General features: G+C 42.1%; 1 protein-coding gene and 10 non-coding genes across 11 annotated transcripts in view; all 11 read left to right on the top strand.

Moving 5' to 3' along the window:
* The window catches only part of LOC147707714 (uncharacterized), a 56627-nt gene extending 51029 nt beyond the window's left edge, over nt 1–5598 (top strand). The window contains exons 5-7 of the mRNA XM_086925661.1: nt 885–934; nt 3253–3306; nt 5549–5598. Of these exons, the coding sequence (XP_086781787.1) occupies nt 885–934; nt 3253–3306; nt 5549–5554 (110 nt within the window). The 3' untranslated portion in view covers nt 5555–5598. The remainder of the gene's footprint in view (nt 1–884; nt 935–3252; nt 3307–5548) is intronic.
* LOC147707717 (small nucleolar RNA SNORD103/SNORD85) lies at nt 561–646 on the top strand. Its single transcript, XR_015296807.1, has one exon. It is a non-coding gene; the product is annotated as a small nucleolar RNA SNORD103/SNORD85 (small nucleolar RNA).
* LOC147707716 (small nucleolar RNA SNORD50) lies at nt 1269–1336 on the top strand. Its single transcript, XR_015296839.1, has one exon. It is a non-coding gene; the product is annotated as a small nucleolar RNA SNORD50 (small nucleolar RNA).
* LOC147707715 (small nucleolar RNA SNORD103/SNORD85) lies at nt 5225–5310 on the top strand. The gene has a single exon (XR_015296814.1). It is a non-coding gene; the product is annotated as a small nucleolar RNA SNORD103/SNORD85 (small nucleolar RNA).
* Nucleotides 5599–5932: 334 nt separating the features above from the next.
* Nucleotides 5933–6000, top strand: LOC147707713 (small nucleolar RNA SNORD50). The gene has a single exon (XR_015296837.1). It is a non-coding gene; the product is annotated as a small nucleolar RNA SNORD50 (small nucleolar RNA).
* Nucleotides 6001–9888: 3888 nt separating this feature from the next.
* Nucleotides 9889–9974, top strand: LOC147707712 (small nucleolar RNA SNORD103/SNORD85). Its single transcript, XR_015296806.1, has one exon. It is a non-coding gene; the product is annotated as a small nucleolar RNA SNORD103/SNORD85 (small nucleolar RNA).
* Nucleotides 9975–10596: 622 nt separating this feature from the next.
* LOC147707711 (small nucleolar RNA SNORD50) lies at nt 10597–10664 on the top strand. Its single transcript, XR_015296836.1, has one exon. It is a non-coding gene; the product is annotated as a small nucleolar RNA SNORD50 (small nucleolar RNA).
* A 3888-nt stretch (nt 10665–14552) lies between these two features.
* LOC147707710 (small nucleolar RNA SNORD103/SNORD85) lies at nt 14553–14638 on the top strand. The gene has a single exon (XR_015296805.1). It is a non-coding gene; the product is annotated as a small nucleolar RNA SNORD103/SNORD85 (small nucleolar RNA).
* A 622-nt stretch (nt 14639–15260) lies between these two features.
* LOC147707709 (small nucleolar RNA SNORD50) lies at nt 15261–15328 on the top strand. Its single transcript, XR_015296835.1, has one exon. It is a non-coding gene; the product is annotated as a small nucleolar RNA SNORD50 (small nucleolar RNA).
* Nucleotides 15329–19217: 3889 nt separating this feature from the next.
* LOC147707708 (small nucleolar RNA SNORD103/SNORD85) lies at nt 19218–19303 on the top strand. Its single transcript, XR_015296803.1, has one exon. It is a non-coding gene; the product is annotated as a small nucleolar RNA SNORD103/SNORD85 (small nucleolar RNA).
* A 622-nt stretch (nt 19304–19925) lies between these two features.
* LOC147707707 (small nucleolar RNA SNORD50) lies at nt 19926–19993 on the top strand. Its single transcript, XR_015296834.1, has one exon. It is a non-coding gene; the product is annotated as a small nucleolar RNA SNORD50 (small nucleolar RNA).
* The last annotated feature ends 350 nt before the right edge of the window (nt 19994–20343 follow it).

Genomic DNA, 20343 nt, shown 5'->3' with positions numbered 1-20343 from the left:
ACCGAGAACGCAATTTTGAAAGCGAGTGTTGATTGGCTGTTAGCACGGGCATGGGGCTTCTCTTGACTTTGTGAACCTCTGTAGTTGCTTATTGACTGGTGAGCTTTATGACCTGTCTGTTTTTTGGCATGTCAAACCACCAGATACTCTTTTCCATCCTTCACGATTAGGCTATTATGGTCCAGTTAGTTCACAGCGTGTGCAAAGTAATTGAGCTTGAGTTTTCATGTTTAGCTTGTAGGCTACATTTTTCAGAGGTACCTCCTGTAGGTGCTGCTCTTTTATCTGGTAAGCATTGAGCTCCCCTTCATTTGATACTCTGCTATTCCTTTCCCCCAGCCTTTGTGCCCTCGTCCAACTGAGTAGGGTGTCTGACCTGTTTCAGTGCTCCCCATAATTCATCTTACTTCGAATTGCAGGTTGAGAGTACCTTTCAGTTGTTCCTGTGTGTCTTGATGGATTGTAGTGCCAATGTCTTAACCAGTGCTCATTCCTGCTTTTTGGTCAAATGTTGTGGTCCTCGTTCCTTGTCACCACTGACTGCTGCCTCTACAGGCTCCTCTGGCGATGATGATACACTTGCCCTCACTGAGAACGAGTGTTCAATAATGAGAAACCTATCATGTACTCATAAATCTGAGCTGGACAGACGCCCATGCATCATATTGCAGGCAGCTAAAAGTGACTTGGTGTTTTTGCAAGAGAGCTTCGTAAGTGGGGCTACAGGAGGGACCGTGGAACTCTTCTCCTCTTGCAGGCTGTTAAGATTTGCTATACTTTTCAGCTCCGGTGAGGTAGAGACTCGAGTGGGTGAAGAATGATGTACTGCTTCTTTCAGGTTATCTTACTAAATAGTGCTTAACATACTGTGCCTTCGCTTTTAGGAATGATGGCCCGAAGAATGCTGCTGTTATCTCGGCTACCCTCCAAAAAGGTGAGGAACTATTTTCAAGCAGGCGTCAGTTAGACTTTGTAGCTTAAATGTCTTTTATTGTGCAACTTGATGTCCTTCTTGCGTTGTCTTACTAAGACTTGGATCTTTGTATGCTGTGGGACCTATGTACATGCTATAGCTTAACTCTTGATATTGGGTGAACTTGTGAGGTCGGTGTTTTGTGGGCCATGCTATCTATTTGAAAAGACCGATTTGTCTGTAGTGCTTCTAAGAAGCACAGATGCATTGTCTGACCGAAGATGGTCATACAGATGCTGCATTCTAAAAGTATGCTTCGCTCCTCCACATGTGGTGTAAGGTTTAAAATCAGTCTGATTAATGATGAGACAATCCCGAACCTGACTTTATGAAGAGAACTCGTACGGATCTGACTCCTGAAATCAGATTGCCATTCCACATATGATTATTGCTTGCTGATTGCAACTAAAGTTGAGCATATTTATAGATCGGATATGGTGGTTCTTGTAAAAATGGGGCAATATTTAGATCTAAATTGAGCTTTTAAAGGATTATACACTTCATGCAGCGAAAATTGCTGCATGTTTTTCTTTGTACTCCTCACATGTAGAAGCTATCAAATGGCCCCTGTGGTTTTCCATGCCAAGTAAATATATTGTGGGATTTAACTCTAGCACTTGTCCCAAATAATATGCACTCATTTGTATGAACAATCTTAGTTGATCTTTGTAAATCGTACAGGGTCCCTCAGTTACTGCTTCCACCAAACCTCCAAATTGAATGCTCCACAGAATGTCAAAAACTTGCAGTTCTCTTTTGTCACAGTCATACTCCCTATCTTTCAGCACCCCGTGAATTCCTGTTAATATCCTGTTGTATTCCTCGACACTATAGGCATGAATCAAACCATCGTCCAGGAAAGCTTGTACTGGCTGGAGATTTTGAAATCTGTACATTAGCTTTGGAAAATAGTAGTCACGAATGTGGGTCGGCATGGTATACGCAAATATTTATAAGCACCAAATGGCGTAACAGAGGTAGTTAAGAGTTGAGAATTGGCTTCAAGTATCATTTGATGAAGTGCTGCATTAAGTTCTATTGTAAAATAACCGGCATCCCTCAGCATGCCTATCATTTCCTGTATTTTGGAAATCGAATGATGTTCAGTAACTATATTCTTGGTGAGTGAGCGCCAACCTGCACACAATCTTATTTAGACACCCCTCCTTTTGCCCACTTTAGGACAGCGGAAATCAACTGTGCTACATCAACAGGCTTAATAATGTCTTGCACACATAAATCACCTAAAAGCTGCCTCGACTCACCCCTAAGATTGAGTTTCACATTTCCCTTCTTATGTTTGACAGGATGGCGCCTTTCTGCAAAATTGTGTGCTCAAACCGTTTGCTACAACCTACTTTGACAAAGAAAACCTCTCCAAAACAGTTCAAAATATGACACTCATCCATCCGCCCCATCAGAATCGATGGGCTATCTGTACCTGGTGCGGACACTAATCTACCCTGATTAACCCATCCAATTAGGTCTCTACTGTCACTCGCTATGTAAACTTTTGTGTAAGTACCACTGTCCTTAATCTCCTCAGCAGTCTTCATATAGCCGTAAGTAATGATACGTGCTCACCAAACACTTCATTTTTAATATATGAAGCCTTCAGGAGCTCATTTGCCAGAACTTCTGTAAAACTGTATTCCGATAAAATAGTTACAAGTAAACCCAAATCAGTCATAACTCTTTATCTACTGTTAACGCCAGTTTTGACATTCTTTCACTCACATGATTTATTTTCTCCTTTATGTGACTTACTCTCACTGAGTTATGTGCCTTAAACACACTTTTAAAAGGGTCCTGATATTTTGCACTTCTTTCCCACTGCTGGACCAGCGGAATTGCTTCCCTCGTGTCCTTGAACCACATCTTGAATAGATATCTCCCTCTCCCTTCCTTTTGTATATGACTTTTCTCTAACTCACAACATTGACAGTAGGGTGAATCAATTGTGCTCTTTCTTGCAATGGCCAGAGCAGGTAACATTAACTTCTCAAACCACTTGGCTGTTCATACATATTCTCTCAGGGGCTGGACTTTTGTCTACAGAGTAATCTTTTATGAAGATTATTAAAATAAGTATTCATCTCAATTTGGTCTCTGAGATCTTGGTCTGTGCAGTTTCCAAATTCCCTGTGTAGCAGCCCGGAATCCTTAGTGCAGCCATATATTTGTCATTATTTTCCTGCTTTCCTTGTTTCTACTAAAAGTTATGCGCTTCTACTTCGAAACGTGATCCTCCTTAAAGTGCCATTACTTTCGATTCACAGCTTCAGTGTACTCGTGTCGTCTGCCAAATTCAGCTGGGATCGGCTCAGCTTCTGGTAAGTGTTCACATTTGTTTGGCCCTCATTACCCAATGAAATAAAACAGTGTTTCAAATGACTTTCTATCAATTTCTACCTAATGAGGATTGAAAACTCTGTGCCATTGTTTTCACTTAATGTTTTTCTTACCTGGATTTTGGAAAACTGCGGTAGGCGGTTGCACACTCTGCGACGTTGCCATGGTTAGGCCTACAGTATCTCCTTAGCTTTATCTTCCACTTTGTCAAAATAACTGACACCAGTTTGCAATTTCTACAAAACTGTGCACAGTGCTGTTCATTTCTTATATCCTGATAGCTTTTAGGCCAGTAAAGAATACTTGAATATTTTCTTTGTTCCAATTTCAGTTAACGCTGGCCTTTTGTGACCAGTGAATGTTTTGTGTCCGCGATTTATCTGCTAAACCGAAAAGGACCACTGCATCTTCTCACCATGCGTGGGGACGTAACCGCATTCTATGTACTCTACGTCAGGCACAGCCGTTGCATGCTGTGATGGGTCAGCCTGACCTTGATTGACCAGCATGTTACTGCTTTGGCTAGCCTCATTTGAACAGTATGTTAGATAGCCACAGCCCTCCTCCCTTTTTTGCTCTGCCCAGTAGTATCTATCCTGCTCCAAATGTCTGCCGCCCACTGCACTAGCTCTGAAGCTAGTTCTTTTGGTTGGTCACTTCCATTAACTTTACACAACAGGACTCAAAACCGCTGCTATTCATTGCCAAAAATATCTGGTGATCTACACTTACAAGCAAATTGACCATTCAGAAAAAAAATCTGAGTCTTGTGGTGGGTTTGTGAAGTTGTTCTCTCATAGTTAAGTAAATGCTATAAAGCCATAAAACTGCCACAGAAGAATACAATAATTTTCTTTTGTTCACCAAAATAATTGCAGTGTTTGCATCCAAGGGGAAATATAATCACTAAACTGCATACTTAAACTTCTCTAGCCACTCGGATGAATTGTCATTTTGAGTTTTCCTCCTTTGCAGTTAACCCACTAACAAGTGTCAACCTTTCAGCGCAAGAGGCGATATTGTGCTGCTTGTCCATTAGATTATGCTGCACCAAAGTCCGTACCATGGGACCAGATCCAAGACTGGGTGGGAATAATAGAGAGAAGAATGTAAGGATTGCACCCTTACTTCCACCCCTGCACCAGGCCTTCCTGAAGCATGGAGGCTACAAGACCCACCATGGTGCTCCCATGTAACCCCTGTACTCCATGACCTGTCTGTAATCTGCCTCTTGGTGCAACCAGACCCCAAGCCTTCAGAAGAGGGAGAAGGCCAAAGGGGAAAATGGCACACCCAGACATTGCCTTATGTGACTGATTTGTGTCGCAGTGCAGTTAAAACCGAGAACGCAATTTTGAAAGCGAGTGTTGATTGGCTGTTAGCACGGGCATGGGGCTTCTCTTGACTTTGTGAACCTCTGTAGTTGCTTATTGACTGGTGAGCTTTATGACCTGTCTGGTTTTTGGCATGTCAAACCACCAGATACTCTTTTCCATCCTTCACGATTAGGCTATTAGGGTCCAGTTAGTTCACAGCGTGTGCAAAGTAATTGAGCTTGAGTTTTCATGTTTAGCTTGTAGGCTACATTTTTCAGAGGTACCTCCTGTAGGTGCTGCTCTTTTATCTGGTAAGCATTGAGCTCCCCTTCATTTGATACTCTGCTATTCCTTTCCCCCAGCCTTTGTGCCCTCGTCCAACTGAGTAGTGTGTCTGACCTGTTTCAGTGCTCTCCATAATTCATCTTACTTCGAATTGCAGGTTGAGAGTACCTTTCAGTTGTTCCTGTGTGTCTTGATGGATTGTAGTGCCAATGTCTTAACCAGTGCTCATTCCTGCTTTTTGGTCAAATGGTGTGGTCCTCGTTCCTTGTCACCACTGACTGCTGCCTCTACAGGCTCCTCTGGCGATGATGATACACTTGCCCTCCCTGAGAACGAGTGTTCAATAATGAGAAACCTATCATGTACTCATAAATCTGAGCTGGACAGACGCCCATGCCTCATATTGCAGGCAGCTAAAAGTGACTTGGTGTTTTTGCAAGAGAGCTTCGTAAGTGGGGCTAAAGGAGGGACCGTGGAACTCTTCTCCTCTTGCAGGCTGTTAAGATTTGCTATACTTTTCAGCTCCGGTGAGGTAGAGACTCGAGTGGGTGAAGAATGATGTACTGTTTCTTTCAGGTTATCTTACTAAATAGTGCTTAACATACTGTGCCTTCGCTTTTAGGAATGATGGCCCGAAGAATGCTGCTGTTATCTCGGCTACCCTCCAAAAAGGTGAGGAACTATTTTCAAGCAGGCGTCAGTTAGACTTTGTAGCTTAAATGTCTTTTATTGTGCAACTTGATGTCCTTCTTGCGTTGTCTTACTAAGACTTGGATCTTTGTATGCTGTGGGACCTATGTACATGCTATAGCTTAACTCTTGATATTGGGTGAACTTGTGAGGTCGGTGTTTTGTGGGCCATGCTATCTATTTGAAAAGACCGATTTGTCTGTAGTGCTTCTAAGAAGCACAGATGCATTGTCTGACCGAAGATGGTCATACAGATGCTGCATTCTAAAAGTATGCTTCGCTCCTCCACATGTGGTGTAAGGTTTAAAATCAGTCTGATTAATGATGAGACAATCCCGAACCTGACTTTATGAAGAGAACTCGTACGGATCTGACTCCTGAAATCAGATTGCCATTCCACATATGATTATTGCTTGCTGATTGCAACTAAAGTTGAGCATATTTATAGATCGGATATGGTGGTTCTTGTAAAAATGGGGCAATATTTAGATCTAAATTGAGCTTTTAAAGGATTATACACTTCATGCAGCGAAAATTGCTGCATGTTTTTCTTTGTACTCATCACATGTAGAAGCTATCAAATGGCCCCTGTGGTTTTCCATGCCAAGTAAATATATTGTGGGATTTAACTCTAGCACTTGTCCCAAATAATATGCACTCATTTGTATGAACAATCTTAGTTGATCTTTGTAAATCGTACAGGGTCCCTCAGTTACTGCTTCCACCAAACCTCCAAATTGAATGCTCCACAGAATGTCAAAAACTTGCAGTTCTCTTTTGTCACAGTCATACTCCCTATCTTTCAGCACCCCGTGAATTCCTGTTAATATCCTGTTGTATTCCTCGACACTATAGGCATGAATCAAACCATCGTCCAGGAAAGCTTGTACTGGCTGGAGATTTTGAAATCTGTACATTAGCTTTGGAAAATAGTAGTCACGAATGTGGGTCGGCATGGTATACGCAAATATTTATAAGCACCAAATGGCGTAACAGAGGTAGTTAAGAGTTGAGAATTGGCTTCAAGTATCATTTGATGAAGTGCTGCATTAAGTTCTATTGTAAAATAACCGGCATCCCTCAGCATGCCTATCATTTCCTGTATTTTGGAAATCGAATGATGTTCAGTAACTATATTCTTGGTGAGTGAGCGCCAACCTGCACACAATCTTATTTAGACACCCCTCCTTTTGCCCACTTTAGGACAGCGGAAATCAACTGTGCTACATCAACAGGCTTAATAATGTCTTGCACACATAAATCACCTAAAAGCTGCCTCGACTCACCCCTAAGATTGAGTTTCACATTTCCCTTCTTATGTTTGACAGGATGGCGCCTTTCTGCAAAATTGTGTGCTCAAACCGTTTGCTACAACCTACTTTGACAAAGAAAACCTCTCCAAAACAGTTCAAAATATGACACTCATCCATCCGCCCCATCAGAATCGATGGGCTATCTGTACCTGGTGCGGACCCTAATCTACCCTGATTAACCCATCCAATTAGGTCTCTACTGTCACTCGCTATGTAAACTTTTGTGTAAGTACCACTGTCCTTAATCTCCTCAGCAGTCTTCATATAGCCGTAAGTAATGATACGTGCTCACCAAACACTTCATTTTTAATATATGAAGCCTTCAGGAGCTCATTTGCCGGAACTTCTGTAAAACTGTATTCCGATAAAATAGTTACAAGTAAACCCAAATCAGTCATAACTCTTTATCTACTGTTAACGCCAGTTTTGACATTCTTTCACTCACATGATTTATTTTCTCCTTTATGTGACTTACTCTCACTGAGTTATGTGCCTTAAACACACTTTTAAAAGGGTCCTGATATTTTGCACTTCTTTCCCACTGCTGGACCAGCGGAATTGCTTCCCTCGTGTCCTTGAACCACATCTTGAATAGATATCTCCCTCTCCCTTCCTTTTGTATATGACTTTTCTCTAACTCACAAAATTGACAGTAGGGTGAATCAATTGTGCTCTTTCTTGCAATGGCCAGAGCAGGTAACATTAACTTCTCAAACCACTTGGCTGTTCATACATATTCTCTCAGGGGCTGGACTTTTGTCTACAGAGTAATCTTTTATGAAGATTATTAAAATAAGTATTCATCTCAATTTGGTCTCTGAGATCTTGGTCTGTGCAGTTTCCAAATTCCCTGTGTAGCAGCCCGGAATCCTTAGTGCAGCCATATATTTGTCATTATTTTCCTGCTTTCCTTGTTTCTACTAAAAGTTATGCGCTTTTACTTCGAAACGTGATCCTCCTTAAAGTGCCATTACTTTCGATTCACAGCTTCAGTGTACTCGTGTCGTCTGCCAAATTCAGCTGGGATCGGCTCAGCTTCTGGTAAGTGTTCACATTTGTTTGGCCCTCATTACCCAATGAAATAAAACAGTGTTTCAAATGACTTTCTATCAATTTCTACCTAATGAGGATTGAAAACTCTGTGCCATTGTTTTCACTTAATGTTTTTCTTACCTGGATTTAGGAAAACTGCGGTAGGCGGTTGCACACTCTGCGACGTTGCCATGGTTAGGCCTACAGTATCTCCTTAGCTTTATGTTCCACTTTGTCAAAATAACTGACACCAGTTTGCAATTTCTACAAAACTGTGCACAGTGCTGTTCATTTCTTATATCCTGATAGCTTTTAGGCCAGTAAAGAATACTTGAATATTTTCTTTGTTCCAATTTCAGTTAACGCTGGCCTTTTGTGACCAGTGAATGTTTTGTGTCCGCGATTTATCTGCTAAACCGAAAAGGACCACTGCATCTTCTCACCATGCGTGGGGACGTAACCGCATTCTATGTACTCTACGTCAGGCACAGCCGTTGCATGCTGTGATGGGTCAGCCTGACCTTGATTGACCAGCATGTTACTGCTTTGGCTAGCCTCATTTGAACAGTATGTTAGATAGCCACAGCCCTCCTCCCTTTTTTGCTCTGCCCGGTAGTGTCTATCCTGCTCCAAATGTCTGCCGCCCACTGCACTAGCTCTGAAGCTAGTTCTTTTGGTTGGTCACTTCCATTAACTTTACACAACAGGACTCAAAACCGCTGCTATTCATTGCCAAAAATATCTGGTGATCTACACTTACAAGCAAATTGACCATTCAGAAAAAAAATCTGAGTCTTGTGGTGGGTTTGTAAAGTTGTTCTCTCATAGTTAAGTAAATGCTATAAAGCCATAAAACTGCCACAGAAGAATACAATAATTTTCTTTTGTTCACCAAAATAATTGCAGTGTTTGCATCCAAGGGGAAATATAATCACTAAACGGCATACTTAAACTTCTCTAGCCACTCGGATGAATTGTCATTTTGAGTTTTCCTCCTTTGCAGTTAACCCACTAACAAGTGTCAACCTTTCAGCGCAAGAGGCGATATTGTGCTGCTTGTCCATTAGATTATGCTGCACCAAAGTCCGTACCATGGGACCAGATCCAAGACTGGGTGGGAATAATAGAGAGAAGAATGTAAGGATTGCACCCTTACTTCCACCCCTGCACCAGGCCTTCCTGAAGCATGGAGGCTACAAGACCCACCATGGTGCTCCCATGTAACCCCTGTACTCCATGACCTGTCTGTAATCTGCCTCTTGGTGCAACCAGACCCCAAGCCTTCAGAAGAGGGAGAAGGCCAAAGGGGAAAATGGCACACCCAGACATTGCCTTATGTGACTGATTTGTGTCGCAGTGCAGTTAAAACCGAGAACGCAATTTTGAAAGCGAGTGTTGATTGGCTGTTAGCACGGGCATGGGGCTTCTCTTGACTTTGTGAACCTCTGTAGTTGCTTATTGACTGGTGAGCTTTATGACCTGTCTGGTTTTTGGCATGTCAAACCACCAGATACTCTTTTCCATCCTTCACGATTAGGCTATTAGGGTCCAGTTAGTTCACAGCGTGTGCAAAGTAATTGAGCTTGAGTTTTCATGTTTAGCTTGTAGGCTACATTTTTCAGAGGTACCTCCTGTAGGTGCTGCTCTTTTATCTGGTAAGCATTGAGCTCCCCTTCATTTGATACTCTGCTATTCCTTTCCCCCAGCCTTTGTGCCCTCGTCCAACTGAGTAGTGTGTCTGACCTGTTTCAGTGCTCCCCATAATTCATCTTACTTCGAATTGCAGGTTGAGAGTACCTTTCAGTTGTTCCTGTGTGTCTTGATGGATTGTAGTGCCAATGTCTTAACCAGTGCTCATTCCTGCTTTTTGGTCAAATGTTGTGGTCCTCGTTCCTTGTCACCACTGACTGCTGCCTCTACAGGCTCCTCTGGCGATGATGATACACTTGCCCTCACTGAGAACGAGTGTTCAATAATGAGAAACCTATCATGTACTCATAAATCTGAGCTGGACAGACGCCCATGCATCATATTGCAGGCAGCTAAAAGTGACTTGGTGTTTTTGCAAGAGAGCTTCGTAAGTGGGGCTAAAGGAGGGACCGTGGAACTCTTCTCCTCTTGCAGGCTGTTAAGATTTGCTATACTTTTCAGCTCCGGTGAGGTAGAGACTCGAGTGGGTGAAGAATGATGTACTGTTTCTTTCAGGTTCTCTTACTAAATAGTGCTTAACATACTGTGCCTTCGCTTTTAGGAATGATGGCCCGAAGAATGCTGCTGTTATCCCGGCTACCCTCCAAAAAGGTGAGGAACTATTTTCAAGCAGGCGTCAGTTAGACTTTGTAGCTTAAATGTCTTTTATTGTGCAACTTGATGTCCTTCTTGCGTTGTCTTACTAAGACTTGGATCTTTGTATGCTGTGGGACCTATGTACATGCTATAGCTTAACTCTTGATATTGGGTGAACTTGTGAGGTCGGTGTTTTGTGGGCCATGCTATCTATTTGAAAAGACCGATTTGTCTGTAGTGCTTCTAAGAAGCACAGATGCATTGTCTGACCGAAGATGGTCATACAGATGCTGCATTCTAAAAGTATGCTTCGCTCCTCCACATGTGGTGTAAGGTTTAAAATCAGTCTGATTAATGATGAGACAATCCCGAACCTGACTTTATGAAGAGAACTCGTACGGATCTGACTCCTGAAATCAGATTGCCATTCCACATATGATTATTGCTTGCTGATTGCAACTAAAGTTGAGCATATTTATAGATCGGATATGGTGGTTCTTGTAAAAATGGGGCAATATTTAGATCTAAATTGAGCTTTTAAAGGATTATACACTTCATGCAGCGAAAATTGCTGCATGTTTTTCTTTGTACTCATCACATGTAGAAGCTATCAAATGGCCCCTGTGGTTTTCCATGCCAAGTAAATATATTGTGGGATTTAACTCTAGCACTTGTCCCAAATAATATGCACTCATTTGTATGAACAATCTTAGTTGATCTTTGTAAATCGTACAGGGTCCCTCAGTTACTGCTTCCACCAAACCTCCAAATTGAATGCTCCACAGAATGTCAAAAACTTGCAGTTCTCTTTTGTCACAGTCATACTCCCTATCTTTCAGCACCCCGTGAATTCCTGTTAATATCCTGTTGTATTCCTCAACACTATAGGCATGAATCAAACCATCGTCCAGGAAAGCTTGTACTGGCTGGAGATTTTGAAATCTGTACATTAGCTTTGTAAAATAGTAGTCACGAATGTGGGTCGGCATGGTATACGCAAATATTTATAAGCACCAAATGGCGTAACAGAGGTAGTTAAGAATTGAGAATTGGCTTCAAGTATCATTTGATGAAGTGCTGCATTAAGTTCTATTGTAAAATAACCGGCATCCCTCAGCATGCCTATCATTTCCTGTATTTTGGAAATCGAATGATGTTCAGTAACTATATTCTTGGTGAGTGAGCGCCAACCTGCACACAATCTTATTTAGACACCCCTCCTTTTGCCCACTTTAGGACAGCGGAAATCAACTGTGCTACATCAACAGGCTTAATAATGTCTTGCACACATAAATCACCTAAAAGCTGCCTCGACTCACCCCTAAGATTGAGTTTCACATTTCCCTTCTTATGTTTGACAGGATGGCGCCTTTCTGCAAAATTGTGTGCTCAAACCGTTTGCTACAACCTACTTTGACAAAGAAAACCTCTCCAAAACAGTTCAAAATATGACACTCATCCATCCGCCCCATCAGAATCGATGGGCTATCTGTACCTGGTGCGGACCCTAATCTACCCTGATTAACCCATCCAATTAGGTCTCTACTGTCACTCGCTATGTAAACTTTTGTGTAAGTACCACTGTCCTTAATCTCCTCAGCAGTCTTCATATAGCCGTAAGTAATGATACGTGCTCACCAAACACTTCATTTTTAATATATGAAGCCTTCAGGAGCTCATTTGCCGGAACTTCTGTAAAACTGTATTCCGATAAAATAGTTACAAGTAAACCCAAATCAGTCATAACTCTTTATCTACTGTTAACGCCAGTTTTGACATTCTTTCACTCACATGATTTATTTTCTCCTTTATGTGACTTACTCTCACTGAGTTATGTGCCTTAAACACACTTTTAAAAGTGTCCTGATATTTTGCACTTCTTTCCCACTGCTGGACCAGCGGAATTGCTTCCCTCGTGTCCTTGAACCACATCTCGAATAGATATCTCCCTCTCCCTTCCTTTTGTATATGACTTTTCTCTAACTCACAACATTGACAGTAGGGTGAATCAATTGTGCTCTTTCTTGCAATGGCCAGAGCAGGTAACATTAACTTCTCAAACCCCTTGGCTGTTCATACATATTCTCTCAGGGGCTGGACTTTTGTCTACAGAGTAATCTTTTATGAAGATTATTAAAATAAGTATTCATCTCAATTTGGTCTCTGAGATCTTGGTCTGTGCAGTTTCCAAATTCACTGTGTAGCAGCCCGGAATCCTTAGTGCAGCCATATATTTGTCATTATTTTCCTGCTTTCCTTGTTTCTACTAAAAGTTATGCGCTTCTACTTCGAAACGTGATCCTCCTTAAAGTGCCATTTCTTTCGATTCACAGCTTCAGTGTACTCGTGTCGTCTGCCAAATTCAGCTGGGATCGGCTCAGCTTCTGGTAAGTGTTCACATTTGTTTGGCCCTCATTACCCAATGCAATAAAACAGTGTTTCAAATGACTTTCTATCAATTTCTACCTAATGAGGATTGAAAACTCTGTGCCATTGTTTTCACTTAATGTTTTTCTTACCTGGATTTTGGAAAACTGCGGTAGGCGGTTGCACACTCTGCGACGTTGCCATGGTTAGGCCTACAGTATCTCCTTAGCTTTATCTTCCACTTTGTCAAAATAACTGACACCAGTTTGCAATTTCTACAAAACTGTGCACAGTGCTGTTCATTTCTTATATCCTGATAGCTTTTAGGCCAGTAAAGAATACTTGAATATTTTCTTTGTTCCAATTTCAGTTAACGCTGGCCTTTTGTGACCAGTGAATGTTTTGTGTCCGCGATTTATCTGCTAAACCGAAAAGGACCACTGCATCTTCTCACCATGCGTGGGGACGTAACCGCATTCTATGTACTCTACGTCAGGCACAGCCATTGCATGCTGTGATGGGTCAGCCTGACCTTGATTGACCAGCATGTTACTGCTTTGGCTAGCCTCATTTGAACAGTATGTTAGATAGCCACAGCCCTCCGCCCTTTTTTGCTCTGCCCAGTAGTGTCTATCCTGCTCCAAATGTCTGCCGCCCACTGCACTAGCTCTGAAGCTAGTTCTTTTGGTTGGTCACTTCCATTAACTTTACACAACAGGACTCAAAACCGCTGCTATTCATTGCCAAAAATATCTGGTGACCTACACTTACAAGCAAATTGACCATTCAGAAAAAAAATCTGAGTCTTGTGGTGGGTTTGTAAAGTTGTTCTCTCATAGTTAAGTAAATGCTATAAAGCCATAAAACTGCCACAGAAGAATACAATAATTTTCTTTTGTTCACCAAAATAATTGCAGTGTTTGCATCCAAGGGGAAATATAATCACTAAACTGCATACTTAAACTTCTCTAGCCACTCGGATGAATTGTCATTTTGAGTTTTCCTCCTTTGCAGTTAACCCACTAACAAGTGTCAACCTTTCAGCGCAAGAGGCGATATTGTGCTGCTTGTCCATTAGATTATGCTGCACCAAAGTCCGTACCATGGGACCAGATCCAAGACTGGGTGGGAATAATAGAGAGAAGAATGTAAGGATTGCACCCTTACTTCCACCCCTGCACCAGGCCTTCCTGAAGCATGGAGGCTACAAGACCCACCATGGTGCTCCCATGTAACCCCTGTACTCCATGACCTGTCTGTAATCTGCCTCTTGGTGCAACCAGACCCCAAGCCTTCAGAAGAGGGAGAAGGCCAAAGGGGAAAATGGCACACCCAGACATTGCCTTATGTGACTGATTTGTGTCGCAGTGCAGTTAAAACCGAGAACGCAATTTTGAAAGCGAGTGTTGATTGGCTGTTAGCACGGGCATGGGGCTTCTCTTGACTTTGTGAACCTCTGTAGTTGCTTATTGACTGGTGAGCTTTATGACCTGTCTGGTTTTTGGCATGTCAAACCACCAGATACTCTTTTCCATCCTTCACGATTAGGCTATTAGGGTCCAGTTAGTTCACAGCGTGTGCAAAGTAATTGAGCTTGAGTTTTCATGTTTAGCTTGAAGGCTACATTTTTCAGAGGTACCTCCTGTAGGTGCTGCTCTTTTATCTGGTAAGCATTGAGCTCCCCTTTATTTGATACTCTGCTATTCCTTTCCCCCAGCCTTTGTGCCCTCGTCCAACTGAGTAGTGTGTCTGACCTGTTTGAGTGCTCCCCATAATTCATCTTACTTCGAATTGCAGGTTGAGAGTACCTTTCAATTGTTCCTGTGTGTCTTGATGGATTGTAGTGCCAATGTCTTAACCAGTGCTCATTCCTGCTTTTTGGTCAAATGTTGTGGTCCTCGTTCCTTGTCACCACTGACTGCTGCCTCTACAGGCTCCTCTGGCGATGATGATACACTTGCCCTCACTGAGAACGAGTGTTCAATAATGAGAAACCTATCATGTACTCATAAATCTGAGCTGGACAGACGCCCATGCATCATATTGCAGGCAGCTAAAAGTGACTTGGTGTTTTTGCAAGAGAGCTTCGTAAGTGGGGCTAAAGGAGGGACCGTGGAACTCTTCTCCTCTTGCAGGCTGTTACGGTTTGCTATACTTTTCAGCTCCGGTGAGGTAGAGACTCGAGTGGGTGAAGAATGATGTACTGTTTCTTTCAGGTTATCTTACTAAATAGTGCTTAACATACTGTGCCTTCGCTTTTAGGAATGATGGCCCGAAGAATGCTGCTGTTATCTCGGCTACCCTCCAAAAAGGTGAGGAACTATTTTCAAGCAGGCGTCAGTTAGACTTTGTAGCTTAAATGTCTTTTATTGTGCAACTTAATGTCCTTCTTGCGTTGTCTTACTAAGACTTGGATCTTTGTATGCTGTGGGACCTATGTACATGCTATAGCTTAACTCTTGATATTGGGTGAATTTGTGAGGTCGGTGTTTTGTGGGCCATGCTATCTATTTGAAAAGACCGATTTGTCTGTAGTGCTTCTAAGAAGCACAGATGCATTGTCTGACCGAAGATGGTCATACAGATGCTGCATTCTAAAAGTATGCTTCGCTCCTCCACATGTGGTGTAAGGTTTAAAATCAGTCTGATTAATGATGAGACAATCCCGAACCTGACTTTATGAAGAGAACTCGTACGGATCTGACTCCTGAAATCAGATTGCCATTCCACATATGATTATTGCTTGCTGATTGCAACTAAAGTTGAGCATATTTATAGATCGGATATGGTGGTTCTTGTAAAAATGGGGCAATATTTAGATCTAAATTGAGCTTTTAAAGGATTATACACTTCATGCAGCGAAAATTGCTGCATGTTTTTCTTTGTACTCATCACATGTAGAAGCTATCAAATGGCCCCTGTGGTTTTCCATGCCAAGTAAATATATTGTGGGATTTAACTCTAGCACTTGTCCCAAATAATATGCACTCATTTGTATGAACAATCTTAGTTGATCTTTGTAAATCGTACAGGGTCCCTCAGTTACTGCTTCCACCAAACCTCCAAATTGAATGCTCCACAGAATGTCAAAAACTTGCAGTTCTCTTTTGTCACAGTCATACTCCCTATCTTTCAGCACCCCGTGAATTCCTGTTAATATCCTGTTGTATTCCTCGACACTATAGGCATGAATCAAACCATTGTCCAGGAAAGCTTGTACTGGCTGGAGATTTTGAAATCTGTACATTAGCTTTGTAAAATAGTAGTCACGAATGTGGGTCGGCATGGTATACGCAAATATTTATAAGCACCAAATGGCGTAACAGAGGTAGTTAAGAATTGAGAATTGGCTTCAAGTATCATTTGATGAAGTGCTGCATTAAGTTCTATTGTAAAATAACCGGCATCCCTCAGCATGCCTATCATTTCCTGTATTTTGGAAATCGAATGATGTTCAGTAACTATATTCTTGGTGAGTGAGCGCCAACCTGCACACAATCTTATTTAGACACCCCTCCTTTTGCCCACTTTAGGACAGCGGAAATCAACTGTGCTACATCAACAGGCTTAATAATGTCTTGCACACATAAATCACCTAAAAGCTGCCTCGACTCACCCCTAAGATTGAGTTTCACATTTCCCTTCTTATGTTTGACAGGATGGCGCCTTTCTGCAAAATTGTGTGCTCAAACCGTTTGCTACAACCTACTTTGACAAAGAAAACCTCTCCAAAACAGTTCAAAATATGACACTCATCCATCCGCCCCATCAGAATCGATGGGCTATCTGTACCTGGTGCGGACCCTAATCTACCCTGATTAACCCATCCAATTAGGTCTCTACTGTCACTCGCTATGTAAACTTTTGTGTAAGTACCACTGTCCTTAATCTCCTCAGCAGTCTTCATATAGCCGTAAGTAATGATACGTGCTCACCAAACACTTCATTTTTAATATATGAAGCCTTCAGGAGCTCATTTGCCGGAACTTCTGTAAAACTGTATTCCGATAAAATAGTTACAAGTAAACCCAAATCAGTCATAACTCTTTATCTACTGTTAACGCCAGTTTTGACATTCTTTCACTCACATGATTTATTTTCTCCTTTATGTGACTTACTCTCACTGAGTTATGTGCCTTAAACACACTTTTAAAAGTGTCCTGATATTTTGCACTTCTTTCCCACTGCTGGACCAGCGGAATTGCTTCCCTCGTGTCCTTGAACCACATCTTGAATAGATATCTCCCTCTCCCTTCCTTTTGTATATGACTTTTCTCTAACTCACAACATTGACAGTAGGGTGAATCAATTGTGCTCTTTCTTGCAATGGCCAGAGCAGGTAACATTAACTTCTCAAACCACTTGGCTGTTCATACATATTCTCTCAGGGGCTGGACTTTTGTCTACAGAGTAATCTTTTATGAAGATTATTAAAATAAGTATTCATCTCAATTTGGTCTCTGAGATCTTGGTCTGTGCAGTTTCCAAATTCACTGTGTAGCAGCCCGGAATCCTTAGTGCAGCCATATATTTGTCATTATTTTCCTGCTTTCCTTGTTTCTACTAAAAGTTATGCGCTTCTACTTCGAAACGTGATCCTCCTTAAAGTGCCATTTCTTTCGATTCACAGCTTCAGTGTACTCGTGTCGTCTGCCAAATTCAGCTGGGACCGGCTCAGCTTCTGGTAAGTGTTCACATTTGTTTGGCCCTCATTACCCAATGAAATAAAACAGTGTTTCAAATGACTTTCTATCAATTTCTACCTAATGAGGATTGAAAACTCTGTGCCATTGTTTTCACTTAATGTTTTTCTTACCTGGATTTTGGAAAACTGCGGTAGGCGGTTGCACACTCTGCGACGTTGCCATGGTTAGGCCTACAGTATCTCCTTAGTTTTATCTTCCACTTTGTCAAAATAACTGACACCAGTTTGCAATTTCTACAAAACTGTGCACAGTGCTGTTCATTTCTTATATCCTGATAGCTTTTAGGCCAGTAAAGAATACTTGAATATTTTCTTTGTTCCAATTTCAGTTAACGCTGGCCTTTTGTGACCAGTGAATGTTTTGTGTCCGCGATTTATCTGCTAAACCGAAAAGGACCACTGCATCTTCTCACCATGCGTGGGGACGTAACCGCATTCTATGTACTCTACGTCAGGCACAGCCGTTGCATGCTGTGATGGGTCAGCCTGACCTTGATTGACCAGCATGTTACTGCTTTGGCTAGCCTCATTTGAACAGTATGTTAGATAGCCACAGCCCTCCGCCCTTTTTTGCTCTGCCCAGTAGTGTCTATCCTGCTCCAAATGTCTGCCGCCCACTGCACTAGCTCTGAAGCTAGTTCTTTTGGTTGGTCACTTCCATTAACTTTACACAACAGGACTCAAAACCGCTGCTATTCATTGCCAAAAATATCTGGTGATCTACACTTACAAGCAAATTGACCATTCAGAAAAAAAATCTGAGTCTTGTGGTGGGTTTGTAAAGTTGTTCTCTCATAGTTAAGTAAATGCTATAAAGCCATAAAACTGCCACAGAAGAATACAATAATTTTCTTTTGTTCACCAAAATAATTGCAGTGTTTGCATCCAAGGGGAAATATAATCACTAAACTGCATACTTAAACTTCTCTAGCCACTCAGATGAATTGTCATTTTGAGTTTTCCTCCTTTGCAGTTAACCCACTAACAAGTGTCAACCTTTCAGCGCAAGAGGCGATATTGTGCTGCATGTCCATTAGATTATGCTGCACCAAAGTCCGTACCATGGGACCAGATCCAAGACTGGGTGGGAATAATAGAGAGAAGAATGTAAGGATTGCACCCTTACTTCCACCCCTGCACCAGGCCTTCCTGAAGCATGGAGGCTACAAGACCCACCATGGTGCTCCCATGTAACCCCTGTACTCCATGACCTGTCTGTAATCTGCCTCTTGGTGCAACCAGACCCCAAGCCTTCAGAAGAGGGAGAAGGCCAAAGGGGAAAATGGCACACCCAGACATTGCCTTATGTGACTGATTTGTGTCGCAGTGCAGTTAAAACCGAGAACGCAATTTTGAAAGCGAGTGTTGATTGGCTGTTAGCACGGGCATGGGGCTTCTCTTGACTTTGTGAACCTCTGTAGTTGCTTATTGACTGGTGAGCTTTATGACCTGTCTGATTTTTTGGCATGTCAAACCACCAGATACTCTTTTCCATCCTTCACGATTAGGCTATTAGGGTCCAGTTAGTTCACAGCGTGTGCAAAGTAATTGAGCTTGAGTTTTCATGTTTAGCTTGTAGGCTACATTTTTCAGAGGTACCTCCTGTAGGTGCTGCTCTTTTATCTGGTAAGCATTCAGCTCCCCTTCATTTGATACTCTGCTATTCCTTTCCCCCAGCCTTTGTGCCCTCGTCCAACTGAGTAGTGTGTCTGACGTGTTTCAGTGCTCCCCATAATTCATCTTACTTCGAATTGCAGGTTGAGAGTACCTTTCAGTTGTTCCTGTGTGTCTTGATGGATTGTAGTGCCAATGTCTTAACCAGTGCTCATTCCTGCTTTTTGGTCAAATGGTGTGGTCCTCGTTCCTTGTCACCACTGACTGCTGCCTCTACAGGCTCCTCTGGCGATGATGATACACTTGCCCTCACTGAGAACGAGTGTTCAATAATGAGAAACCTATCATGTACTCATAAATCTGAGCTGGACAGACGCCCATGCCTCATATTGCAGGCAGCTAAAAGTGACTTGGTGTTTTTGCAAGAGAGCTTCGTAAGTGGGGCTAAAGGAGGGACCGTGGAACTCTTCTCCTCTTGCAGGCTGTTAAGATTTGCTATACTTTTCAGCTCCGGTGAGGTAGAGACTCGAGTGGGTGAAGAATGATGTACTGTTTCTTTCAGGTTATCTTACTAAATAGTGCTTAACATACTGTGCCTTCGCTTTTAGGAATGATGGCCCGAAGAATGCTGCTGTTATCTCGGCTACCCTCCAAAAAGGTGAGGAACTATTTTCAAGCAGGCGTCAGTTAGACTTTGTAGCTTAAATGTCTTTTATTGTGCAACTTGATGTCCTTCTTGCGTTGTCTTACTAAGACTTGGATCTTTGTATGCTGTGGGACCTATGTACATGCTATAGCTTAACTCTTGATATTGGGTGAACTTGTGAGGTCGGTGTTTTGTGGGCCATGCTATCTATTTGAAAAGACCGATTTGTCTGTAGTGCTTCTAAGAAGCACAGATGCATTGTCTGACCGAAGATGGTCCTACAGATGCTGCATTCTAAAAGTATGCTTCGCTCCTCCACATGTGTTGTAAGGTTTAAAATCAGTCTGATTAATGATGAGACAATCCCGAACCTGACTTTATGAAGAGAACTCGTACGGATCTGACTCCTGAAATCAGATTGCCATTCCACATATGATTATTGCTTGCTGATTGCAACTAAAGTTGAGCATATTTATAGATCGGATATGGTGGTTCTTGTAAAAATGGGGCAATATTTAGATCTAAATTGAGCTTTTAAAGGATTATACACTTCATGCAGCGAAAATTGCTGCATGTTTTTCTTTGTACTCATCACATGTAGAAGCTATCAAATGGCCCCTGTGGTTTTCCATGCCAAGTAAATATATTGTGGGATTTAACTCTAGCACTTGTCCCAAATAATATGCACTCATTTGTATGAACAATCTTAGTTGATCTTTGTAAATCGTACAGGGTCCCTCAGTTACTGCTTCCACCAAACCTCC

The sequence above is a fragment of the Lissotriton vulgaris genome, chromosome 6 (assembly GCF_964263255.1).
Source record: "Lissotriton vulgaris chromosome 6, aLisVul1.2, whole genome shotgun sequence".
NCBI lineage: Eukaryota > Metazoa > Chordata > Amphibia > Caudata > Salamandridae > Lissotriton > Lissotriton vulgaris.
Note: the sequence above shows the minus strand (reverse complement) of the source record. Positions and strands in the feature narration are given on the sequence as shown.